Source organism: Neoarius graeffei, chromosome 8, assembly GCF_027579695.1.
Source record: "Neoarius graeffei isolate fNeoGra1 chromosome 8, fNeoGra1.pri, whole genome shotgun sequence".
Lineage (NCBI taxonomy): Eukaryota > Metazoa > Chordata > Actinopteri > Siluriformes > Ariidae > Neoarius > Neoarius graeffei.
In genome coordinates this window covers 81843960-81871691 of record NC_083576.1, presented here as the reverse complement: position 1 = coordinate 81871691, position 27732 = coordinate 81843960, and the positions used below count along the sequence as shown (strand labels likewise).

The 27732-nt window shown below is 43.2% G+C and overlaps 2 protein-coding genes across 10 annotated transcripts in view; one reads left to right on the top strand and one right to left on the bottom strand.

Moving 5' to 3' along the window:
- dyrk4 (dual-specificity tyrosine-(Y)-phosphorylation regulated kinase 4) overlaps positions 1-15134 on the top strand; it is a 95484-nt gene extending 80350 nt beyond the window's left edge. Inside the window, exons 12-15 of the mRNA XM_060928346.1 lie at positions 9646-9706; positions 9818-9947; positions 12825-12991; positions 14824-15134. Coding sequence (XP_060784329.1) covers positions 9646-9706; positions 9818-9947; positions 12825-12991; positions 14824-15134 — 669 coding nt within the window. The remainder of the gene's footprint in view (positions 1-9645; positions 9707-9817; positions 9948-12824; positions 12992-14823) is intronic.
- Positions 1-27732, bottom strand: part of LOC132890951 (zinc finger protein with KRAB and SCAN domains 8-like) — a 48130-nt gene that overhangs the window by 14015 nt on the left and 6383 nt on the right. For 2 of the 9 annotated variants that reach the window (XM_060928350.1, XM_060928351.1), the window contains exons 2-3: positions 26763-26820; positions 17986-18127 (exon numbers count right to left, since the gene is read on the bottom strand). The gene's annotated coding sequence lies outside the window, so the exon portion shown is untranslated. Of the gene's footprint in view, positions 1-9549; positions 9812-17841; positions 18128-26762; positions 26821-27732 lie in introns of those variants that run through there. The other 7 variants (XM_060928349.1, XM_060928348.1, XM_060928352.1 and 4 more) reach the window with 5 other exon arrangements.

Here is a 27732-nt window from a genome sequence, read left to right as displayed (position 1 = left end):
AGAGGGGGGATATAATCTAAGGGGAGACCTAAATTTTAAAAAACCAAAGGTTCGAACAAATATGAAAAGCATGTGCGTATCGAGCTGTGGGGTGACTTTATGGAACAGACTGGAGACAGAAATAAAACAAAGTGCAAATATAAATCTGTTTAAAAAAAGGTACAAAAAAATATTTTTAAACAAGTATATTGCAGAGGAAATATGTTAATGGAGGATGATGAGGGATAAATAGAATAGGGTTGATTGTTATATTAGAACTAGCTTAGTATATGGTATATATTTATTTATGGGGATAGATATCTTCATATTTACAGGGATAAGTATGTAGTAGATATTTTTTTTTTTGTAATTATATATTTATATAGATAGTTATGTGTATATGTATATATATGTATATGGATATGGTATGTAGTATATATTTATTTTTGTAATTATATATTTATATGGATAATCATGAAGTGTATATGTGGTATATATTTTTATAAGTGTATTAATGTAGTTTGGATTTCGGGGTAGTTAAAAAGGGGTGGGAAATTAAAAAAAGTATTGTACTTCTTCCCACTCCTTTTTCGAACAATGTGCGGTGTATTGTAATGTATTAGCTCTTTATATTATTTTATTTATTCTTTTTTTGTCACTTTTTTCATTTTCTTTCTTTTGTATGTATAAATAGTTACATACATTTTTATACATGTTCGAAATAAATAAATTCATTCATTCATTCATTCATTCATTTATAAACGAAAAGTGAGGCCATGGTTCTGCGTATCTCCTTTAAATTCACTTGAAATCATGTTATTCAGCGACGACTGTGAAAACAACAGTAAGCTTAATAGTGCAGTTTGTATGGACTTTATAAAGTGTTCAGGATTTCATTTTTAGTGACTAGTAAATGTGATGGTTTTGCTGCTTTAATACACTTAAAAGGCCAGACTTTTGTAACTGCTAATGTTGTGGGTGGGCGGAGTTTCCAGGCCATGTCAGTTACTAATACCAAAGCATTCCTAACATTTGTGTAAATCATTCCAGATTCATCTATCAGTTGTTTCATTTTCTGTTTAATTGGAGAGGAAAAGACAGCTTTTTTTTACTGTATTTTTAAAGTGATAAATCACATTAGTGTACTTTGGTATTAAACTGCAGGGCTCCTAACCAAATTCTTGTCATGTGAAAATTGTCAAAACTGGCAATATATTATAATCGGTAATAATAAATGTCACTGTATATGGCAGCAGTGTAATATCGTGTAGGGACGATAATATCGTTATATCACACAAAATGAACTGATTAATTATGAATTGTCTTTAGAAGCACACCATACTGTATTTGTGCAATATGTCCTCTTCATATTATAATAATCGATAAGGAAAGCATTTGATCTTAAGTTAATTACTGTTTGCACAGACTGCAGAAGCTAACGTCTAAGATAAGATAAGATAAGATAAGATAAGATAAGATAAGATAAGACTTTATTGTCATTGTAGTTATACAACAAAACTTAGTTTGGTAGCACTCAGAGAAAACAGCAGCAATAAAAATTAAAGCCGCAAGCGGCCTCGACGGGCCCTCGCGCCAGCGGCCGGGGGGGCGGGGGCATGCGTCCCCGCGAAATACCGTAAAGAGTTTGCTTGCCAAGTTTGACAAATCAGAAGCTGCAATATCATTTGTGCCATAACCAGCACCCCCAGGGGCGAAAGTGCACAAAATTTGGCGTATATGTCAGGTGAGCTATGAAGAGTTTGCGTATGAAGTTTGATGACAATTGAGTAAATAGAAGATGAGATATAGATTTTTGAAGAATAAATTTTTTGGTTTTTCCCATGTCAGTAGGTGGCGCTATGCTGTACATGAGCGATTATGAGTTGGAGAAATAAGTGTCTACAACAGCAACGTACTATCACAAGGTAGTGGTGTGAAGGAAAAGCATTATGGAATTATTTACCAAAAACCCGTTTTGGAGCAATTGCGTCGGCCAAAAACAGCGCCCCCCATGGACGAAAATTCCCAAAATGTGGTATACATGACATGGGAGGTAGTAAGAGGGTGGCCGTGAAGTTTGACCAAATTTGAGGAAAGATTGGATTTTTTGCCCAAAAATAGCGCCCCCAGTGGCGAAATATCACAGAAATTGGGTAACATGTCACAAGCCCAATGAGGGATTTGCGTGTGAAGTATGAGCAGTTTTGAGCAATTAGAAGATTTGTTATGAATTTTTAAGCATGTAAAATTTTGCATTGAAAATTGATTGACGTATAACTTCTGAACGGTTTACGCTACGTGAAACTTATTTAGTAACTTTTGTCAGCCATGTCTGTAGATGATGTGTATCAATTTTGGTGACATTCCTATGAACGGTCTAGGAGGAGTTGCGCCGTCTTCGTGGCCATGCATTTCGCACAAAAGTGAAATTACCTCACTTCCTGTTGGGCGTGGCTAATGCATTGGCATTACATTTTTGTCCGGCTTAGTGAGATACATATGCGTACCAAATGGCATGCCACTACTACAAACTACATGGCAACCAGGCACCTTAAAGCGGGAGGCCAAAATCACAACGAGTTAGGGGGCGCTATAGAGGCCCTGAGGCCCGCCTGGATCTGGGCTTTTGGTTCTCAGTAGCGGTGGCAGTCTAAGAAAAAGGAGCCAAATTTCGTGCGTTGTCGACCATGGCAAGCGCCCCAATAAGGGTCTTGAAAAGAGTTTGCTTGCCAAGTTTGACAAATCAGAAGCTGCAATATCATTTCCGCCATAACCAGCACCCCCAGGGGCGAAAGTGCACAAAATTTGGCGTACATGTCAGGTGAGCTATGAAGAGTTTGCGTATGAAGTTTGATGACAATTGAGTAAATAGAAGATGAGATATAGATTTTTGAAGAATAAATTTTTTGTTTTTTCCCATGTCAGAAGGTGGCGCTATGCTGTACATGAGCGATTATGAGTTGGGAAAATAAGTGTCTACAACAGGAACGCACTATCACAAGGTAGTGGTGTGAAGGAAAAGCATTATGGAATTATTTACCAAAAACCCGTTTTGGAGCAATTGCGTCGGCCATAAACAGCGCCCCCCATGGACGAAAATTCCCAAAATGTGGTATACGTGACATGGGAGGTAGTAAGAGGGTGGCCGTGAAGTTTGACCAAATCTGAGGAAAGATTGGATTTTTTGCCCAAAAATAGCGCCCCCAGTGGCGAAATATCACAGAAATTGGGTAACATGTCAGAAGCCCAATGAGTGATTTGCTTGTGAAGTATGAGCAGTTTTGAGCAATTAGAAGATTTGTTATGAATTTTTTAGCATGTAAAATTTTGAAGTGAAAATTGATTGACGTATAACTTCTGAACGGTTTATCCTACGTGAAACGTATTTAGTAACTTTTGTCAGCCATGTCTGTAGATGATGTGTATCAATTTTGGTGACATTCCCATGAACGGTCTAGGAGGAGTTGCGCCGTCTTCGTGGCCATGCATTTCGCACAAAAGTGAAATTACCTCACTTCCTGTTGGGCGTGGCTAATGCATTGGCATTACATTTTTGTCCGGCTTAGTGAGATACATATGCATACCAAATGGCATGCCACTACTACAAACTATATGGCAACCAGGCACCTTAATGCGGGAGGCCAAAATCACAACGACTTAGGGGGCGCTATAGAGGCCCTGAGCCCCGGCCAAGTTTGGGCTTTTGGTTCTGAGTAGCGGTGGCAATTCTCGGAACTGGTGCCAAATTTCGTGCGTTTTCGCCCATGGCAAGCGCCCCGAAAATGGCCCAACAGCGGAGAAAAATAAAGAAGAAGAAGAAGAAGAAGAAGACGGAAGAATAATAATAGTGAACTCTTACAAGAACAATAGGGCCTTCGCCCTATAGGGCTCGGGCCCTAATAATATAAATAAAATACAAGATGGGCGGCACGGTGGTGTAGTGGTTAGCGCTGTCACCTCACAGCAAGAAGGTCCGGGTTCGAGCTCCGTGGCCGGCGAGGGCCTTTCTGTGTGGAGTTTGCATGTTCTCCCCGTGTCCGCGTGGGTTTCCTCCGGGTGCTCCGGTTTCCCCCACAGTCCAAAGACATGCAGGTTAGGTTAACTGGTGACTCTAAATTGACCGTAGGTGTGAATGTGAGTGTGAATGGTTGTCTGTGTCTATGTGTCAGCCCTGTGATGACCTGGCAACTTGTCCAGGGTGTACCCCGCCTTTCGCCCGTAGTCAGCTGGGATAGGCTCCAGCTTGCCTGCGACCCTGTAGAACAGGATAAAGCGGCTAGAGATAATGAGATGAGATGAAAATACAAGATAAAGTGGGGGAATTGCAGTGTAGGCAGATATTACACAATTGTACTAGATGTATTTACATTCCTATGTGTAAAGTAATCAAGTAAGTAAAATAAAGTGCAGTGTAAACAGATACTGCACAAATTGTAATGATTGTATTTACAGTCCTGAATGTAAAGTGATCAGTGTGTATACACCAAGCTGGTTTTTCTTGCAGAGTGAAGTTTCTTTTCACGCTCATGTAAACAATATTAAATAACTCAACAGTCAAACTGAAGGAAATTTTAATGTTATTTTAGTATAAATACGCAGGTGATTACAGCGTATTTATCTTCATTCAGATTTATTGGAGATTATTTGGATTCCTCACATAGTAATACAGTAATGATGTTGTGGCAGCGGGGGCGTGGTCAAGCGCCGGTCTGTGACAGGAGGGTGGAGTCGGGGAAGGTGAGTGGCAGAATCGCGACACCTGAGGATAATTAACCTGTGTTTGTGTGTGTGTTTTCCCAGTAACCGCTCCCTATTTAAGGAGGCAGAGAGAGAAGAGAGGGAGCGCAACCTGGGACCAGACGAGTGTCTGTGTGTATGAATGAATGAATGAATGAGAGTACTTAGACTGAAAAGTTATAAAAATAAATCGCCTTGTCTGCCTCCAAATGTTGTCCTGCCGTCCTCTGTGCTCCACCCACACTCGATACGCGCTACAGTGGTGCCGAAACCCGGGACAAGGTGGAGCACAGAGGACGGCAGGACAACGTTTGGAGGCAGACAAGGCGATTTATTTTTATAACTTTTCAGTCTAAGTACTCTCATTCATTCATTCATTCATTCATTCATTCATTCACACACACACACACACTCGTCTGGTCCCGGGTTGCGCTCCCTCTCCTCTCTCTCTGCCTCCTTAAATAGGGAGCGGTTACTGGGAAAACACACACACAAACACAGGTTAATTATCCTCAGGTGTCGCGATTCTGCCACTCACCTTCCCCGACTCCACCCTCCTGTCACAGACCGGCGCTTGACCACGCCCCCGCTGCCACAGATGTAAATACAGTGGTGCTTGAAAGTTTGTGAACCCTTTAGAATTTTCTATATTTCTGCATAAATATGACCTAAAACATCATCAGATTTTCACACAAGTCCTAAAAGTAGATCAAGAGAACCCAGTTAAACAAATGAGACAAAAATATTATACTTGGTCATTTATTTATTGAGGAAAATGATCCAATATTACATATCTGTGAGTGGCAAAAGTATGTGAACCTCTAGGATTAGCAGTTAATTTGAAGGTGAAATTAGAGTCAGGTGTTTTCAATCAATGGGATGACAATCAGGTGTGAGTGGGCGCCCTGTTTTATTTAAAGAACAGGGATCTATCAAAGTCTGATCTTCACAACACATGTTTGTGGAAGTGTATCATGGCACAAACAAAGGAGATTTCTGAGGAGCTCAGAAAAAGCGTTGTTGATGCTCATCAGGCTGGAAAAGGTTACAAAACCATCTCTAAAGAGTTTGGACTCCACCAATCCACAGTCAGACAGATTGTGTACAAATGGAGGAAATTCAAGACCATTGTTACCCTCCCCAGGAGTGGTCGACCAACAAAGATCACTCCAAGAGCAAGGCATGTAATAGTCGGTGAGGTCACAAAAGACCCCAGGGTAACTTCTAAGCAACTGAAGGCCTCTCTCACATTGGCTAATGTTAATGTTCATGAGTCCACCATCAGGAGAACACTGAACAACAACGGTGTGCATGGCAGGGTTGCAAGGAGAAAGCCACTGCTCTCCAAAAAGAACATTGCTGCTCATCTGCAGTTTGCTAAAGATCATGTGGACAAGCCAAAAGGCTGTTGGAAGTGTTTTGTGGACGGATGAGACCAAAATAGAACCTTTTGGTTTAAATGAGAAGCGTTATGTTTGGAGAAAGGAAAACACTGCATTCCAGCATAAGAACCTTATCCCATTTGTGAAACATGCTGGCGGTAGTATCATGGTTTGGGTCTGTTTTGTTGCATCTGGGCCAGGACAGCTTGCCATCGTTGATGAAACACTCAGTGCGTTTACATGCACATCCAAATCGAGCTACTGTCGGTAATCGAGCTAAGGGTCCCAGCAGGGGTGCCAGAGAAATCCAATCCTACATGCACACAAGGAAATCAAGCTATTGTGTGAGGTACATTGTGCACCCAAGCCACAGGTGGCGCTACACGCCCCATCGTGTTGGTACACTTCCGGTTGTCGTCATGAAGAAGAGCTATTCAAGAGTATAAAAAAAGTTATCAGCAGTGTTGCCAGATACTGCTGACGTTTTCCAGCCCAAAACGTTCAAATCCGCCAAAATGCACTTAAAACCACCCAATCTGGCAACACTGGCAGTTCCGTGTTCACAAGTTCCGTGCTCAAGCTGTTAGGGTTGCTCTAACAGACTGTATGGCTACAAACTGTCCTGCGCAGACCACTGTTTTGTAAGACAACTTATTTTGCACAATTGTATATTTTTCTAAAGTCCATTTTTTGCTTACAATTTAACTTATGTCTTAATAAGCACACAAAAAGTTCAATTGTTTTGTTTTTATTGACATTCTTCAGATGTTGGACATATATATATATATATATATATATATATATATATATATATATATATATATATATATATATACACACACAAATACAGTGACTTGCTTATGTACACAATTCACAGCTATGCAACAGCTGTACAGATGTATTTGGTGATACAGTAAGTGAGCTAAATTTTAACAGTGCAAACAATGCCACAAAAAGAAAAGATTCATGCCGTTGTCATGCCGACCGAGGCTGTTGTGTTTCCCGCTTGTGGTCTCGTCACTCGTCACTTCCGGAAGGGGCAGTGCTGAAGTAAGTACTGTAGCTCGAATACGTAGCTCAATAGGGTTACATGCACTAAGTAGCTCAGCAGAAATCGCATAATCTAGGCTGTGTAGCTCGATTCCGAGAAATCAAGTTCGGTTCAATTTCAGCCGAATTAAGGTGTATACATGGCATTTTGAACTTCGATTTCAGTCGAGCAATGGCAGAAATTCGATTCTCTCTATGTGCATGTAAATGCACTGAATGAATTCTGAATTATACCAGTGAATTCTAAAGGAAAATGTCAGGACATCTGTCCATGAACTGAATCTCAAGAGAAGGTGGGTCATGCAGCAAGACAACGACCCTAAGCACAGAAGTCGTTCTACCAAAGAATGGTTAAAGAAGAATAAAGTGAATGTTTTGGAATGGCCAAGTCAAAGTCCTGACCTTAATCCAATCGAAATGTTGTGGAAGGACCTGAAGCGAGCAGTTCATGTGAGGAAACCCACCAACATCCCAGAGTTGAAGCTGTTCTGTATGGAGGAACGGGCTAAAATTCCTCCAAGCTGGTGTGCAGGACTGGTCAACTGTTACCGCAAACGTTTAGTTGCAGTTATTGCTGCACAAGGGGGTCACACCAGATACTGAAAGCAAAGGTTCACATACTTTTGCCACTCACAGATATGTAATGTTGGATCATTTTTCTCAATAAATGAATGACCAAGTATAATATTTTTGTCTCATTTGTTTAACTGGGTTCTCTTTATCTACTTTTAGGACTTGTGTGAAAATCTGATGATGTTTTAGGTCATATTTATGCATTAATATAGAAAATTCTAAAGGGTTCACAAACTTTCAAGCACCACTGTACATGAAACATCGCGTGCTGATTGGTTGAAAAATTAAGGCCATTTCTCGATAATCACCTCAAGTGACTCGGCAAAATGGCGTCCAATTGCTTCGTCACTGTAAATGAGGAAGAATTAGAAATGATGAAAGAAAATGCTGTTTCTAAAAGCACTAAAGATGCTATGAAGTTTGGTCTAAAACTATTCAAAGGTAAGGTGGGATTGTGATTTATTTTATCCATTTCATCACAAAGGATTTTATGTGAGTTGGCATAGATAAGTGACACAAGTCTGCGCCACGCCTTTATTACATTTGCATGCCGCTTTTGAAGATTGAAATGAATTATTTTTTAATACAATTTTTTAAAATAATCACCTGTGTCTTTATACTAAAACAATAATACACCTCAGGTTCAGTGAATATTGGTGATTATTATATGGCATGAGCTACTTCCGGTAAAATCATGCACTCTGATTGGTTCCTTGGTGAACAGTATTTTCCCATAATGCCCTTGGGCGATTACGGACTTTCCTTCCAAGGCGCTGGCTTTCAATGTTGCAAAAAACAAACAAAACCAAAACGACAAAAAAAGATTAACTGGAAATCAAGACACAATCAAAAATGGCCAAAAGACAATTATTCAAGAAATGAGCAAGGAAGAGCATTCAGAAACTGCTTACCACTAACAGAAATTCAGTTTTGAAACCGCTAGCCGTTTATTCTGCACTTGCGACTCAACTACATTACAAATCTGACTGAAAGCAGCGTCGTTATAATGACCTTCACTTTTAATCTTAGAAATAAAAAAAAGCTATATAATAAAGTCTTTATTAACCTTGCTTGCTCGGTCTTTACAGGAAAATATCAGACCTCTGTCTTTTTGTACCGTCAAGACCTTGATCTGATTTTTTTTCCTGTAAAGACCTCGCACTCAGTTAATAAGTAGTTAATAATAACCTCATCTTCGTCTCAGTTATTATTCACTGAGATTCACTTCACTTTTGGTGATTAATTATTAAATATAAACCTAGGGTGGCACGGTGGTGTAGTGGTTAGCGCCGTCGCCTCACAGCAAGAAGGTCCGGGTTCGAGCCCCGTGGCCGGCGAGGGCCTTTCTGTGTGGAGTTTGCATGTTCTCCCCGTGTCCGCGTGGGTTTCCTCCGGGTGCTCCGGTTTCCCCCACAGTCCAAAGACATGCAGGTTAGGTTAACTGGTGACTCTAAATTGACCGTAGGTGTGAATGTGAGTGTGAATGGTTGTCTGTGTCTATGTGTCAGCCCTGTGATGACCTGGCGACTTGTCCAGGGTGTACCCCGCCTTTCACCCGTAGTCAGCTGGGATAGGCTCCAGCTTGCCTGCGACCCTGTAGAACAGGATAAAGCGGCTAGAGATAATGAGATGAGATGAGATATAAACCTACTAAAATTAACTTTGGAGTTCATTAAAATGATCCAAAAACAAAAGTATTGTTTAGTAAAAGTGAAATAAAATTAATAAAATGAAATTCCTTTGAGGACAAAATGTATTTATTAATTCATTTAATTTATTCAATTACATCCAGAAAAATCATAAAAGTCCAAATGACTGTCTCTGCCAGACTGTAATCAGTAATCAGTTGTAGAAATGTTCATTCTTTTTTTTTTGTCATGAAATTGTATTTATCTGGTGTTTATTTGAATGTTTCTGTTTGTAGGTGATGGGTTTGCCTCCAAACGACTTTGTTCAGACTGCATCCAGAAGAAAGTTATTTTTTGGTATGTTGTTCCGTTGATACTGTATGTGATGATCCTGGAACAGCTACTGATGCAGGAGATTCACTCTGGACCATATCACATGTTCAAACAGTCATTCTGTTGTCCCTGCAGATTCAAAAGGAAATCCACGAAACGTCACGAACAGCAAAGGGAAAAAACGCAGACCCAGCTCCAAGGATCTTGCCAGTGTACTGAAGACCAACGATCCCCTGTTTTTAGACTTTATTCGGCGCTGTCTTGAGTATGTACTTCTCATATTGAATCAACGATGATTTTATACATCATGGGTTTATTCATTAATAAATTTTACTCAGCCCTGCGAAAGATATTCTCATGTACGACTTTTAATGTTGCCGAGAACAGAGTGTACGATATATCAGAGTTGTTCCATGAAATAGAGTCATACATGAGTTGACAGGCGACGAGGCCCATACGTAGCATCGAGTTCTCTATAATCTATGTACGACGAGATTGAGTGGAATAACTGTTTTATTCACTGGATTTTGAGAAACTGAGCATTTTTATTTTTATTTTTTGCAAATTCGATAAATAAAAACTTTATACAAAACATCTGACAAAATAATTTCCGCTTAGAATGTAAACAACCCAGTGAAATGACAGTAGCAATTTGTGAAAAATGCAATAATAATAATAATTAAAGCCGCTAGCGGCCTTGATGGGCCCTCGCACGTGTGGTTCCGCTACCCAGGACATCCCACCACGCATGTCATATATTCATCAAATGTTCAAAGGTGATGTGCATGTTGCAAATGCCATGACTGCTTGACGGATGAGAGATAGAAAGATAAAGACTGTAAGTGTGTGTGTGTGTGTGTTTCTGTGGTGTGAAAATGTACATTTATATATGCACAAAACTATACATGTGTCTCCTCCTTATCTCTATCTCACGCTGTAATCTTAAGTCATCTTAGCTTTCCTGTGTCTACAGTGTGTGTGTGTGTGTATACATGCAGAGTTTTCATATGTCTGCAACAAAATGCACAATGATGGCAGGTCACTAATATATAGATTTAGGCACTGCCTAGAAGCGGAGCTCCCATCTGTTTCTGGGTTGTAGAATTTTCTTATATCCTAGCCAGTCTCTCTTGTTTTATTTCTTTACTGGCTAGCACTGGCCACTAGGCGGTGTGTATGACTGGTAATTACTAGCACTGGCCACTAGGCGGTGTGTATGACTGGTAATTACTAACACTGGCCACTAGGCCGTGTGTATGACTGGTAATTACTAACACTGGCCACTAGGCGGTGTGTATGACTGGTAATTACTAACACTGGCCACTAGGCGGTGTGTATGACTGGTAATTACTAACACTGGCCACTAGGCGGTGTGTATGACTGGTAACACCACTAGGCGGTGTGTATGACTGGTAATTACTAACACTGACCACTAGGCGGTGTGTATGACTGGTAATTACTAGCACTGGCCACTAGGCGGTGTGTATGACTGGTAATTACTAACACTGGCCACTAGGCGGTGTGTATGACTGGTAATTACTAACACTGGCCACTAGGCGGTGTGTATGACTGGTAATTACTAACACTGACCACTAGGCGGTGTGTATGACTGGTAATTACTAACACTGGCCACTAGGCGGCGTGTATGACTGTAATTACTAACACTGGCCACTAGGCGGCGTGTATGACTGGTGGTACACGTACACGGACAAACCACAAAAAATCGACTCGATGGGTTGACCATTTTTTCTTAGGTATAGTGCACCGCTGGAGCGCCGCTATTATTGTGTGTGTGTGTGTGTGTGTGTGTGTGTGTGTGTCAGAGGGAGAGAGTGTGTGTGAAAGAGTGTGCTCATAGATGTTGCGTGTGTGAGTGCATACTTGTGAGTGTGTGTATGCATAAATATGCATATGACTGTGTGTGTATGAGTGTGCACAGAATTGTATATGTTATATCATCAGACTCATGATATCCAATATTTTGTAAAGTTTCAGATCAATCCATCAATGAATTGAACATTTTTCCCCATTTCCTGCTTGGCCAGATGGTGGCGCTGTGCTAGGCATCTGAATTACACGTGAATATCATCACAGTCATAATACACAATATTTTGTAAAGTGTCAGATCAATCAGTTAAGGCATTGCCAATTTCTGGCACATTTCCTGCTTAGCCAGGTGGTGGCGCTGTGCTAGGCATCTGAATTACACATGTGAATATCTTGGCATCATGTTTGCCAAGTTTGACATGAATTTGATGAACCGTCTAGGAGGAGTACGTTAAAAATGACCGTGTGTAATTTCACTCCAAATGGCCTTATGATGGCCATCAAATACTTTCATTCCATATTTTGTTTTGCTTTTTTTTGTATTTTGGGGGATTTGTTTTTGAGTAGAGTTTTTAGATCGTCCTCAGTTGGTTCAGCTACACGCGCCGCCATTTTGTCTTTCTCTACTCATGGTATATGAGCTGATAGCCTAGTAGTAGAGTAGCCAATCAGAGCACACAATTGCTCATATCCAGTGAATGTGGATAGAATAGTACAAAATATTTGTATAGCTTGAGAGTTATTTTTACCATCCACCAAAGTTTGAATTAACAAAAGATATTATAAACTTGATATGATAAATCATCCTTAAACACCTGATAGGACTGATCTGAGAACTCCCATGGCATGGGCGTGGCATGATGGTCTAATAAGCATGCTTGATTGACATCTCTGTGCTGAAGACCACTTAAACAGAACCAAGCATTATGGCTTAAATGGGAGGAGTTAGGATTGTTCAACCCAACTAAATACTCGTTAGAGTTAGAACCGCAGGCTACACACACAGCAGGCATTCGCTTACTAGTTTTGATAAATGCTACACGGATGAGCGACATGAGCCTTGAGAATGGTCTGTGTACAGTTTAACAAGTTTTGACCAAATTCTTTACACAGAAAGGGGAGAAATATTAGCTAATCGCATGTAAACATTGAAAAGTCACCAATTATGCATGCTTCATCCTGCATCCTGTGTTGTGTGCACAAGCCTAATGAGAAAAAAACATTTTCAGGATCTTGTATTTAACAGTTCTACTGTATCACAAAAGGAAATGTAAAAAGCGGTCATTTTTGTTATATTTCTGTCCTTATGTGGCAGGTGGGACCCTGTGAAGCGTATGACTCCGGATGAGGGCATGCAGCACGAGTGGATTCACGAAGGCCGGCTTAACAAACTCCGCCCTAAAACGCGACCAATCAGGAAACCTGGAGAGAGTAGCGCCAATTATGAGTCCAGTTACCGTAGGACGATCTCAACCAGGACTGGTAAAAATCAGCATCATCTGTTGTCAATAAACGACTTTATTTAGTAAGGAATAAAACACTTGGTGGTGTGCTGTTATAGGAAACTAATCAGTGAATCAATGACTGCCTGGTGTGATACAAATTTTTTGTTACCAGGCTGAAATTAATTATTTTCCAATAACAGCATATCCTGAATATCCCAGAGCAATTTGCCAACACTGAAAACAATAGCATGATGGACTTTTTATCCATTTATAGTTACATTTAGTGTTATGGAAAAGGTTATTTCCTGTAATCATCAGTATTATTGCAGCTATAAACTGGACACTGTAGACTCATTCCTTTTCCAGTATCTGCTGACTGAAAACCTTAACATATCAATAGTTGTATACGTTTTTTATGTCCATTTATGTGGCACGTCCACTATGTGTAACAGGGACGGATCCAGCCCAAGAATCTGACAGATACACATTTGTAGAAATATTTTCACTAATTTTACCAGATTGTGATGGATTTTCACAGGGGCGTAGAGCACGCTGAGCCCTTTCTGAAGAGGGCAGCCACGGCCCGCTACGACCATGGCTCGGCCTGCTATTTGCCCTTGACCCCCCCATGCAAGCACAGCTTGCTGAAAACTTTAATATGAGCCCTGGCTCCAGCCATGCGCACACGCAGGGATTTAAAAATTCATAACTTGGCCACTGAAAGTCCTAGCCCCACCAAACTTTACAGGCACCTCCCGCTCCCTGAAACCTTTCAAAACAGCCCAGGCACAGTCCGCTATGACCATGGCTCGGCTTGCTATTCGCCCTCGAACCCCCATGTGAGCATGGCTCACTGAAAACTTTAATATGAGACCTGGCTCCAGCCACGCGCGCATGCAGGGATTTAAAAATTCATAACATGGCCACCGAAAGTCCTAGCCCCACCAAACTTTACAGGCACCTCCTTCTCCCAGAGACCTTTCAAAATAGCCCATGCACAGCTCACTATGACCATGGCTCGGCCTGCTATTTGTGCCTGAACCCCCGTATGAGCGTGGCTTGCCAAAAACTTTAATATGAGTCCTGGCTCCAGCCACGCGCACACACAGAGATTTAAAAATTCATAATTTGGTCACAGAAAATCCTAGCGCCACCAAACTTTACAGGCACCTCCCTCTCCCTGAGACCTTTCAAAACAGCCCAGGCACAGCCCACTACGACCATGGCTCGGCCTGCTATTTGCCCCCAAACCCCCTGTGTGAACATGGCTCACTGAAAACTTTAATATGAGCCCTGGCTCCAGCCGCGTGAGCATGCAGAGGTTTAAAAATTCATAATCCGGCCACCGAAAGTCCTAGCCCCACCAAACTTTACAGGTACCTCCCTCTCCCTGAGACCTTTCAAAACAGCCCATGCACAGCCCGTTATGACTGCGGCTCAGCCCATTATTCGTGGTGAATTTGTCTCAGGTCATGCTATACAAAGCATCGTGAGAATTAGGTCAGATAAGCATCATTGCTTACCACAGGTGATCAGATCCTGAACCATTGGTCTGTTGGTTGAGCATGGTTATAGCCCATGTAGCTGGCTAGTGGTAAAGTAAACAAACGCCCCGTGACCGATGCCAAGTGGTGCATATATATTTCTGACCGATGCACATGCATCAGTTGCATCGGTCTGGATCCGTCCCTGTGTAAGAATCCTCATAGAGGGACAAATGTATGGGTGCTAAATGGAATGTTTAACTTCATGTCAAAGATGAATGCAACATGTTTCTAGGTCATTAATTGGACGTTTTACTGATACAACTCAATTATACTACATAGATGCACCGGTACAGCTATGATTTCTTTTTTCCTCACACCACAGCAGACAAATCAGGCTCAGAGGACAGACTGAGGAGAGAAAACTCAGCCAAAGGAGGCAAAAGAGACACAGCAGAGCGCCTGCGACCAATAGGGGCATCTGCGCAGGAAGAAACCAGTGAGGGCGTGGGCAACACTGCAGATAATAAAGACAGCCAAGACAGCAAAGCAGAGAACAATCCACAGGGCAGCTCGGAGAGGAAATCAGACAGCGGTGAGCGTTCCGTCGAAATCATCATCCAACATCAGTCTCAATCAGCATCAAGCACAGACTCGGAGGATCAGCATCCTCACACTCTACCACCCGTCCTTTAACTTCATCATGTTCAGAGAATTCACATGTTTGGTTAATAATACCACGGGCAGTGACACTGAGTCAGAAGGTGTGTTTACAGCATATTAGAGACCTAGATAGCTAACAGAGGACAAACTACCAACTTACATATACATAGACATGTGTGTATGTGTTTATTTTCCCTGACTTTGAAACGTATTTTTCTTTAAGACGTACGACAGAATCAAAAGTGCAAGTACTAGAGGTTTCCCAGCTGAAGGTTGGTAAGATTTTGATGGAAAGAGCAAAATATATTAACCCTTTCACCACTGTGTAACTTCATATCCAGACTGCTATACTTTATATAAAAAATACCATTAACACTAAGTAACTTAGTGATGAATTCAGTATAAAGCAGTACACAGTTTTAAAGGGAAATATAGTGAACTAGTTAGTGCGTGTGCCATAATTTGGAAACTAGAGGAATTCTGCTTCGAGAATATGCAACATTTATGCTAATAGTCAAGTTTATTTGTATAGCACTTTTAACAACAGACATTGTCGCAAAGCGGCTTTACAGAAAATGAAAGGCTTTAAACTTGAGCTAATTTTATCCCTAATTTATCCCTGATGATCAAGCCTGTGGTGGCGGTGGTAAGGAAAAACTCCCTCAGACTTCATGAGGAAGAAACCTTGGCAGGAACCAGACTCAAAAGGGAACCCATCTCATTTGGGTGATAACAGATACCGTGATTATAAATAATTTGCTTCCACAGCAGTGTCCTACACAGTCGCAAAGCACAACTGTGCAACCAGGAAAATCATTACAGTTCCAGCATGAAGTCTGTTTTGTTGACGTTATAAACTGTTCATTGATGGAAACTTGAGTGGAAATTGTTCATGACAACTGCAGTCCTAAAGTCAGCAAGTTAATTGTAGTCCTCAGCCATAGATGTATTACTGTAAGTGTCCAGAGCCGTCTTCTAAGTGGGTCTGTCTCAGAAACTGGTTACTGTGGGGGTACCCTACTAAATATACTCACAGTCAATAAACTACACGGTTTTGAATGGTGATGTTGGTTTTAATTTGAAATAAAATGATGAAAGAAATAATACAGATAAAACTAAATCTTTGATGTGAATATTCAGAATTTGGCAAAAATTCTGCAAATTTGTGGAAAAATGGCAGCTTGATCTGGGACATGATAAATGATTGACTACATTGCATTCCCTTAAAAAGGTTGTAGTCCACTGAAAAGTCTACAGTTATCACTAATTGTATTTTAAGTTGTAACTTTATACACCTAAGGATTGGTGCGCTTACAGAATAATCATAACCGTAATAAAACATCATGCAAAATATTCGATCACCGTTGTAACTCCATTTCCTGCAGACCCAAAACCAATACGATCGTGTGTTTTGATCTAAACGGAAAGCCTCAGGGTCAAGGTCACTACCTCACCAAAAGTAGTAACTTAAAATCACTACGCCATATAAAAATTTAGTTATAAATCTGCGATTTTGTTTTTTAAAACGAAAGCTGAAAGTTAGGTATAGAATATGTTTCTTACAGAATATGTTATGATGGTAGCTGGTCTTGTATGAATTTCTGAGCTATAAAATGAGTTGTGGTCTATTTTTTACCGTAGTGTGTTATTTGTGTGCGGGGAAGGACACACATTAACAATTTGCATGTGTAGAATGGAATTTTCCACTCCAGCAGTTAGAAGTTGATCGCGCTTCCATTTGCGGTCTTTCTGTTACGCGAGTGATCTGTTCGGACGTTATCACTGAAAAGGTGAGTTTTGACAGTTTTATTTTGTTTTAGTCTTGCAGTATAAGGCAATAGAATGTTTCTTTTTCATCTTACTTTCATATTTCGTAGTGTTTGCGTATTTTTGGCCAATATTTTGCAACCATGGTTAATTTAGATCGAACTTTTGATAGAATCTACGGCCAGTCATTTTGCCCTGCCCCCGCCTCGCGCGCCGTCTGGTGCGGTAATGATGTCCCATTGCTCGCGCGCCGCAGCAGAGACCTGCGCGACCTTCAGCTGGTACAGTCGCTGTTCTTTTACCAGCTCCGTTATTCTCACCTTTCTGGTGTGTTCTTGATTTTTCCATTGTGTCCTATTTCTCCATATCAAATACCCAAAATGTGGGCGGCACGGTGGTGTAGTGGTTAGCGCTGTCGCCTCACAGCAAGAAGGTCCTGGGTTCGAGCCCCGGGGCCGGCGAGGGCCTTTCTGTGCGGAGTTTGCATGTTCTCCCCGTGTCCGCGTGGGTTTCCTCCGGGTGCTCCGGTTTCCCCCACAGTCCAAAGACATGCAGGTTAGGTTAACTGGTGACTCTAAATTGACCGTAGGTGTGAATGTGAGTGTGAATGGTTGTCTGTGTCTATGTGTCAGCCCTGTGATGACCTGGCGACTTGTCCAGGGTGTACCCCGCCTTTCGCCCGTAGTCAGCTGGGATAGGCTCCAGCTTGCCTGCGACCCTGTAGAAGGATAAAGCGGCTAATGAAAAAATACCCAAAATGTATCATATTCATATTTAAGTGAATAATCAATTCAGTCATCATAACTTGGCATTTTTAACCCAAGCAATCAAAAAGAGGAAATTTATTCAATATTTTCATTCATCTGTGAAGGAGGGGCTTTAATTCTTCATGATGTAATTATTTTATATGTAGATCAATTTTGCAAAAGCATTTGAATTGTAATCAAAAAATTTTTCCACAGTGGAGGCCAGATAAAGCAAAATGCTATCTTTATTCTTATTAAACAAGACAAAAGAAACATTGAGTGTTATGTAAATGCAAAAAAAAATAGTAAAATAGGAAAAAAAATTTTTTGACCATAACGTCCCAAATGAGAGACCAATTTCTGAGACTGACCCAAGTGCGACTTTCGACTGTCCATAGGGGGCCGTCCTCCACAGGAGCGATGTGATGCCAGAAGTAGGGCATCAGGATGGATCAGGCGAGTCTGAGGAGCAGAAGAGGTCAGCACCACTGGTGTCTTAGGATCAATATGTAACTTGAGAGACCGAGAGAGAGAGAAAGAGAGAGTCAACCAATTGGTATATTTTACAGTTATTCCACAAAATCGAGTCATATGTGAGCTGATAGCACTGAGTTGGCTATAAGCCATGTACGATGAGACTCAGTGGAATAACTATTTTATTCTATCCACATTCACTGGATGGGGCGAACTGGTGGTGTGGTGGTTAGCACTGTCGCCTCACAGCAAGAAGGTCCTGGGTTCAAGCCCAACGGCCGACAAGGGCCATTCTGTGTGGAGTTTGAATGTTCACCCCTCCAGGTGCTCTGGTTTCCCCCACAGTCCAAAGACATGCAAGTTAAGCTAATTGATGGCTCTACTGACAGTGAGTGTGAATGGTTGTTTGTCTCTATGTGTCAGCCCTGCGATGATCTGACGACTTGTCCAGGGTGTACCCTGCCTCTCGCCCATAGTCAGCTGGGATAGGCTCCAACTTGCCTGTGACCCTGTACAGGATAAGTGGTTATGGATAATGGATGGATGGATGGAGTCACTGGATTTTGAGAAACAGAGCATTTTTATTTTTTGCAAAATCGATAAATTAAAAATTTTATACAAAATGTCCCACAAAATCATTTCTGCTTTGGCGGACTTCTTAAAAACCTATCAATGGCTGCACAAATTGACTTTAGTGTTGTTGTTGGGTTTCTTTGTAGAAAGTACTGTCTTGCTGAGGTATAGAACAGCATTAGACATTTATTTAATTCTTCCTTGGACATTTCAGTTCTGTAATTTTCAAACTTCTTTGAGATTTTGAACCAGTCTAAAAAAATTCAACAAATTTTCATGCTTAAAGATGAAGAAAGACTGGCGAAATGACAGGAGCAATTTGCGGGAAAAAAATGCTATAATAATCTCATCATCTCTAGCCGCTTTATCCTGTTCTACAGGGTCACAGGCAAGCTGGAGCCTATCCCAGCTGACTACGGGCGAAAGGCAGGGTACACCCTGGACAAGTCACCAGGTCATCACAGGGCTGACACAGACAACCATTCTGTTAGGGTTTTGCTGGGATTCGAACCTGGTTCACTGGTGTGATAATCCAGCAAACCCCCACTAGGCCACCAGGGGGATGACTCAAATGCAGAGGCGTGAGGTGGAAGTAGAAAAGTATCAAAAGGTTTATTTACAATATATACAGTCCAAACGAAAATAATCCAAAACGCTCAGAAGATGAAGGGAAAAATAAGAAATATCCAAAGTACAAAACAAAAGCCAAAAAACCAGAAAAGAAAAGGCAAAGATACCAATGCTCAGAAGATCCAAAAACACAGTAAATACTAGGTCCAAAAAGAAAAGCAAAGTGCAAAACCAAAAAGACAAGGAACACGGTACAGAGGAAACTGGAGCTAAACATAACAGCACAAAGACTCCGTGACAAGAGGACTGAACACAGGGGTATAAATACACAAACTAATTAAGGACAGGGCGGGGCAGGAAACAGGCAATAAGACAAAAACAAAACACAGAACACAGTGGTCACCTCTAGAGGCCAAAACAAACATGACCAGAAAAGGAAATAACAGCGGCCTCTAGAGGCCAAAATAGTCCCAGTCCTAACAGGGCCCCCCCCTCTAGGAGCGTCTCCTGACGTTCCCAGGACGATCAGGATGGGCTGAATGGAAGTCCCGACAAAGTTCTTTGTCTAGTATGTCCCGAGCTGGGACCCAGCAGTGCTCCTCAGGGCCATAGCCCTCCCAGTCCACAAGATATTGGAGACCCCCGCGAACCTGGCGGGAGTCCAGCAGGCGGCGCACGGTGAAAACAGTCTGACCCTGGAAGATGCAGGGGGGGCGGGGGGTTCCTAGGGGCAGGGGCATACGTGGACGTCAGTACGGGCCGCAACAGGGAAACATGGAATGTGGGGTTAATTCTTAGCGTACGTGGTAACTGGAGTTGGTAGGAGACAGGGTTAACTCTGCGTACAACCTTGAAGGGCCCAATGTAGCGAGGAGCAAGCTTGTGGTTCTCCACCCGCAGCGGAAGGTCCTTGGTGGACAGCCAAACCCGCTGCCCAGGGCGGAAAGTGTGGGCAGGTCTCCTATGGCGGTTGGCCTGAGTCTGGTTGGTACTGGAGGTCTGGATGAGTGTCCTCCTGACCTTGCTGCAGGTCTTGCGACACCGTCTCACGCATTGGTTGACCGAGGGCACCCCAGCGTCCTCCTCCTGGTCCGGGAACAGAGGTGGCTGGAACCCGAATTGGCACTGGAACGGCAACAGCTTGGTGGCCGATGACTGCAGGGTGTTGTGGGCGTACTCAGCCCATGGCAGCCAGGTGCTCCACGATGTCGGGTTATCCATAGCCAGGCCTCGCAGGGTGGTTTCCAGGTCTTGGTTGAGCCTCTCCGTCTGGCCATTGGACTGGGGGTGGAACCCAGAGGATTGGCTGGCAGTGGCCCCGATGAGCTTGCAGAAGCCGTGCCACACTCGGGAGGAGAACTGGGGCCCCCAGTCAGAGACGATGTCCTGTGGAAGACCAAAGACTCGGAAGACATGATTAAATAGCAATTTAGCAGTGTCAAGGGCAGAAGGGAGTTTGCACAGTGGTATAAAGCGGCAGGCCTTGGAGAATCTGTCCACAATTACCAAAATGACAGTGTTACCTTGAGACTCAGGGAGACCCGTGATGAAGTCGACCGCCACGTGGGACCAGGGACGCCGGGGAATAGGCAGAGGATGCAGGAGACCCTGGGGACGCTGTCGCGGGTTCTTGGTTCTGGTGCAGACCTCACAGGACAGGACGAATGACCTTACTTCCTTCTCCATGTTAGGCCACCAGAAGCGTCTTTTCAGGAAGTCCAGGGTCCTCCGAGCTCCCGGGTGGGCGGTGAGAGGGGAAGAGTGACCCCACTGGAGAACCTTGGCCCGGGCTTGACGAGGGACATACAGGAGGCCCGGTGGCCCCATCCCAGGATCAGGGTCCCGGCGTTGAGCTTGTCGAACGGTCTCCTCAATACCCCAGCGGACAGGAGCCACAATCCGGGATACAGGGATGATAGGCCCAACTTCACTCTCCCTGTTGTTGGGTGAGAACAGCCTGGAGAGCGCATCCGGTTTGGTGTTCTTAGAGCCCGGGCGGTATGATAGGGTGAAATTGAAACGGCTGAAAAACAAAGCCCACCTAGCCTGTCGTGGGTTCAGCCTCTTGGCTTGCTGGAGGTACTCCAGGTTCTTATGGTCCGTCCACACCAGGAATGGATGTTGCGCTCCCTCCAGCCAGTGCCTCCACTCCTCAAGGGCTCGTTTAACTGCTAGCAGTTCCCGATCCCCCACATCATAGCGGGACTCTGCAGGGCTCAGGCGGTGGGAGAAGTAAGCGCAGGGGCACAGCTTCCCTTCCGAGCGTTGAGAGAGCACCGCGCTGACACCACTGTCCGAGGTGTCCACCTCCACGATGAATGGTTGGGAGGTGTCCGGGAGAACCAGAATAGGTGCCGTGCAAAAGCGGTGTTTGAGGTCATTAAACGCCTTTTCCACCTGAGGGGACCAGACATAGGAACCACCAGTCCTTTTGGTGAGGTCCGACATAGGTGCTGCTACGGAGCTGAAGTTCCTGATGAACTTGCGGTAGAAGTTAGCGAATCCTAAGAACCGCTGAACCTCCTTAACGGACTTGGGAGTAGGCCAGTCCCGGATGGCCAGGGTCTTGGCTGGGTCCATTTGGAGTTGCCCCGTTCGTACGATAAATCCCAGGAAGGAGACCTCGGGGACATGAAACTCGCATTTCTGGGCTTTAGCAAACAGATTATTCTGTAAAAGTCTCTGGAGGACTTGGCGGACATGGTGGCAGTGCTCCTGTAAGGTCTTGGAGAATATCAGGATGTTGTCGAGGTAGACGAAAATGTATTGAGTAATCATATCCCTCAAGACGTCATTGACAAGGGCCTGAAAAACAGCTGGTGCATTGGTGAGTGCGAAGGGCATGACCTGGTACTCGTAGTGCCCTTTTAGGGTGTTAAAGGCGGTCTTCCACTCGTCTCCCTGTTGGATACGGACGAGATGGTATGCGTTCCGTAAGTCCAACTTGGTGAAGATGGTGGCACCTTGGAGCAGGTCAAATGCTGTGGACATCAGCAGAAGGGGATAGCGGTTGCGCACGGTGATCTTGTTCAGGCCCCTATAATCAATACATGGCCGAAGCCCCCCATCCTTCTTGCCGACAAAGAAGAAGCCGGCACCAGCGGGTGAGGTGGAGGGTCGAATGAACCCAGAGGCCAAGGCCTCCTTGATGTACTCCTCCATGGCCTTGCGTTCTGGCTGAGAGAGGGAAAACAGTCTGCCACGAGGAGGGGTAGTCCCAGGGAGCAAGTCGATGGCACAGTCGTAGGCACAGTGCGGAGGGAGAATGGCGGCCCTGCTCTTACTGAAAACTTCCTTGAGATCCCAGTACTCTGTGGGAACTTGAGATAACTTGGTGAGATCGGGAGGCTCGGCAGGAGACACAGGAGAGCTAGAGAGCAGACAAGAGGCCTGGCACACAGGACCCCACTCCACAACCTGGCTAGTGACCCAGTCTATATGAGGGTTGTGGCGGGTAAGCCAAGGAAGACCTAGAATAACTGGGAACTCAGGTGAAGGAATCAGGTGCAGGGATATTTCTTCCTTGTGACCTTGAGACTGGAGGAAGACTGGAGAAGTAACTTGGGTGACTCTTCCATCACCTAACGCTTGGCCATCGAGGGCAGACACAGACAGTGGGACTTCAAGAGGCGCAGTCAGGACATTGATGCTTTGGGCGAAGTGGATATCCATAAAGTTTCTAGCCGCCCCTGAGTCTAACAAGGCTTGACAAGAGTAGACAGACTCACCCCAGGAGATGGAGACCGGGATGTAGATTCCTTGGCCAGGGAGTCCGGGAGAGAGGGTAGGCCCCGTCACAGCCCTCCCTCAGCTGGACGGAGCGGTCCTTTTCCCAAGAGCTCGGGACATGATGCTCGGAAGTGACCAGGCTTGCCACAGTAGATGCAGCACTTGTCCCTCCTTCTGCGCTCCCTCTCGGCTACGGAGAGACGAGTACGGCCAACTTGCATGGGCTCTGGACAGTCACTGGAGGAGGTAGACGGGCTCCAGGTAGAGGCAGGGAGGCCAGGGAGGCTCAGGACTTGGCGGCGTTCTCTCATCCTGTTGTCAAGGCGAGTAGAATGTGAGATCAGAGTTTCGAGGTCACTTGGGCATCTGATAGAAGCCAGACCATCTTTGATGGGGTCAGACAGACCATGGTGGAAGGCTGACACCAGGGCAGTCTCGTTCCATCCACTTACTGCTGCGAGGGTCCGGAACGAGATGGCGTAGTCTGCAACGCTTCCCTCCTGTCGGACAGACATGAGCTTCCTGGCTGCATCTTTACTGATGTCTGCCTGATCGAAGACCCGAAGCATCTCCTCCATAAATAGCTTGAAGTCAGAACACTCAGGTCCCTGTCTTTGCCAGATGGCCGTTGCCCAAGCTCGTGCCTTACCAGCTAATAAGGTTATCACAAAGGCAATCTTGCGGCGATCCGTAGTGTAGGTGGTAGGCTGGAGCTCAAAGGTGAGTTGGCACGGGGTAAGGAACTCCCGGCACTCACCGTGCTTGCCGTCATACCTCTGTGGTGCAGGAAGGCTGGGTTCGCGAGGTGAAGGAGACAGCGTGGCGGGAGGCACTGGAGCAGGAGCCAGATCAGGATATGCAGGCAGAGGTGTCAGCTGTGCCAGGGTTTTCCCAATTTGCTGAAGCAGTTCCTCGTGGCGAGCAAGGGCCTTGCATTGGCTGGTGAGCGTACGTCCATGAGCATCCATGGTCGCTCCGAAGCGTGTCAAAGCTGCCATAATTCCCTGAAGGTTGGCCAGGTAGACAGTTGAAGCAGCCTCTGCTGAGGCAGTCATGACGGAGTCTTTCTGTTAGGGTTTTGCTGGGATTCGAACCTGGTTCGCTGGTGTGATAATCCAACAAACCCCCACTAGGCCACCAGGGGGATGACTCAAATGCAGAGGCGTGAGGCGGAAGTAGAAAAGTATCAAAAGGTTTATTTACAATATATACAGCCCAAACGAAAATAATCCAAAACGCTCAGAAGATGAAGGGAAAAATAAGAAATATCCAAAGTACAAAACAAAAGCCAAAAAAACAGAAAAGAAGAGGCAAAAATACCAATGCTCAGAAGATCCAAAAACACAGTAAATACTAGGTCCAAAAAGAAAAGCAAAGTGCAAAACCAAAAAGACAAGGAACATGGTACAGAGGAAACTGGAGCTAAACATAACAAAGACTCCGTGACAAGAGGACTGAACACAGGGGTATAAATACACAAACTAATTAAGGACAGGGCGGGGCAGGAAACAGGCAATAAGACAAAAACAAAACACAGAACACAGTGGTCACCTCTAGAGGCCAAAGCAAACATGACCAGAAAAGGAAATAACAGCGGCCTCTAGAGGCCAAAACAGTCCCAGTCCTAACACATTCACACTCACATTCACACCTACGGTCAATTTAGAGTCACCAGTTAACCTAACCTGCATGTCTTTGGACTGTGGGGGAAAACGGAGCACCCGGAGGAAACCCACGCGGACACGGGGAGAACATGCAAACTCCGCACAGAAAGGCCCTCGCCGGCCACGGAGCTCGAACCCGGACCTTCTTGCTGTGAGGTGACAGCGCTAACCACTACACCACCATGCCACCGCTATAATAATAATAATAATAATAATAATAATAATTCTTGAAAAATAAAAAAAGATACATTCTTACCACTAAATACTTTCATTCCCTATTGTGTTACGGGTTTTTTTTTTTTTTGCATTTTTGGAGGTTTTGTTTTCAAGTAGAGTTTTATTTCATCCTCGGTTGGTTCAGCAACACGCGCCACCATTTTGTTTTTCTCTACTCACAGTACGTATATGAGCTGATATCCTAGTAGTAGAGTCACCAGTCAGAGCACGCGATTGCTCATATCCAGTGAATGTGGATAGAATAAACTATATATATACAGGGTGCGATTTGTCAAAAAACCAGAAGGGGGGATGTTTTTTTTTTTTTTTTAATCATGAAACGTCACAAAATTAAGGTAACAATAGGCTAACAGCTCAATAACATCCGATGATATCAAATGAATAACACTAAATGAAAACGAACACATCTTCCTATCTCTCTGACTAAATACACGAACACTAACACACAACAAAGTTCGCATTGCTTGTCGCGTTGCTGTGATGTTTCTCTCCCTCTGGATTAAATGGACAGTGACTTGAAAATCACTAAAATACATGAATACTAAATGAACAGTTTACTCTGATGGCGCAGTTCATGTGGCCTTTTCTGCTTTCCTGTCGGTGCGCTATCCGCCGAGTTTTGCCCTTCTTTAATCCACATTTCTGCGAATTTCTCAGCAGGGAAGGAACGCACGTCTGGCCCATTGACAGCGAGGAAAAGAAGGCTGTCAGTGTCGATACATTCATTCTGTTGCGCTCATCAATAAGGATGTGATTCATGGCGCTAAATCCATGTTCACACTCTGGATATTGTTATTATCTACAATGTATCTATTTGCTGGGGACGTTCGTGAACATCAAAGCTGCCACTTCGGGTCATTTTGAAAGTGAGTCCAATGTAGACCATAGAAAACTGTGTCACAACATGCCTGTCATGTCAACTTTTTTTTTTTTTGGTTTGTTTGTTTTATTGACGGGGTTGTCCCCGAGGATTTTTTTTCAGCAGAGATAAAAACCAGAGGGGGGGATGATCCCCACCATCCTCCCCAGCAAATCGCACCCAGTATATATATATATTTTTAATCATTGAAACCTGAACAGAGGTCTGCACTGGTGAAAGGGTTAAATTAAGTTAAATCAATCAAATTATAAATTTTTTCACTGACTTAACCTTGATAGCACACCAGAGTTTATTGTAGGTTACAGTTTGCCAGCTAGCTAGATATTTGAAAGCTAGCAAACAGCGCAGTTACTAGCTAGCTAGGTTTCTGGAAGATATTTATAAACCTGATGACAATCTCAAGGCAAATAAAAGAATGTAATAAGAGTTAAAATGTAATAATAAGAAAAAGAAACAAAAGTTGGGAGTTTTTTGTTTGTTTTTTCTTCACAGACTGAAATGTAGCATGCTAAGACACTAAGACACTTAGATGTGCTAAGACAGTGGAAACTACTGGAAAGTTTTGTTTTAGCATGACTTAAAATCTCAACAGGTATTTGAGGCAAATGATGAGCCTCATAGTTTTATATACACTTTTACACACAACAGTGATTTTTTTTAAACTATGACTGAATATACTTTATATCACTTGATTAACTTAGACAAATCTTGTAATTTAGAGAGCTAATGTAGCCAGCTAATGTTTAGCTAGCTAACTTTGCTAAGGAATACTACACGAGCATGTCAAACAAACTAGCATGTCTTACTCTCATTAAGTGTTAAAACAGTGGAATACTTGACACGTTAACTCAGACACAAGATTTAAATATTGTTTTGTTGCACAACTACCGAGTATGATTTTGAATTTTTTTAGAAAATAAAGAACATGTTTACATTTCATCCGTTTACAGAGCAGAAAAAGAACACCAAGAACCAAAATGGCAGCTTTGTGCTCCGTTATCTAGGTCTCTAATATACATACCGTATACTGTATATATGATTCTGAGTCGTATAGACCTTGTGCTGATCCTGTGATGTACCTATGATGAGGTAAAAAAGAAAAAAAAAGGCCTTTCTGGAAAAGGATCGTTGGAAATCAAGCAACACTAAAATCTACATCCTTCATATTCTGTAAAGTCGAACAGTCAGCGTAAAAAAGCACCTTTTTCTTCCCAACTGTTGCTTTTGAAGCATTGATTTACTTATTGTTTGATAAATAGTGTCAAACCATTACCCTGGTATATCTTAAAACTTAGCAAGAAGGAAAAGAAAGTACTGTACATTTCTAGCTTTGATTTTACACTCACTGATCACTTTATTAGGACTGCCCATTAGGTTGTCGAACCTGCTGTTTGATGCTGTTCTCTAATCAGCCAATGGTTAAATCATGCAGATACAAATCAAGCGCTTCAGTTTACTTAATGTTCACGGCATTCAAACATCAAAATGGGAAAAACTGTGATCTCAAAGTGTGACTTTCTTTCACTGTAGCACGGGTGTTGGTTTGAGTCAAATGGACTAGTTTGAGTATTTCAGAAACTGCTCCTGATCTCCTCCTGGGGTTTTCACACACAACAATCTCTAGAGTTTACACAGAATGGTGCGAAAAACAAAAAACATCAAGTGAGCGACAGTTCTGTGGGTGGAAACAAACACCTTGTTGGTAAGAGAGATCACAGGAAAATGGCCAGACTGGTTCGAGCTTTTTTTTTTTTTTTTAACCAGGAAGGATATAGTAACTCTTTACAACCGTGGTGAGCAGAAAAGCATCTCAGCATGCAACAGAAAACAGAACAACACATTGGGTTCCACTCCTACAGCCAAAAACAGGAATCTTAGAATCAATAAGAAGTTCCTATTAAAGTGGCCAGTGAATGTATATATCAGAATTAAAAAGTAACCATCAGTTAATTCCACATCCTTCTGTATTACACTGCATCATGCTGTCCTGT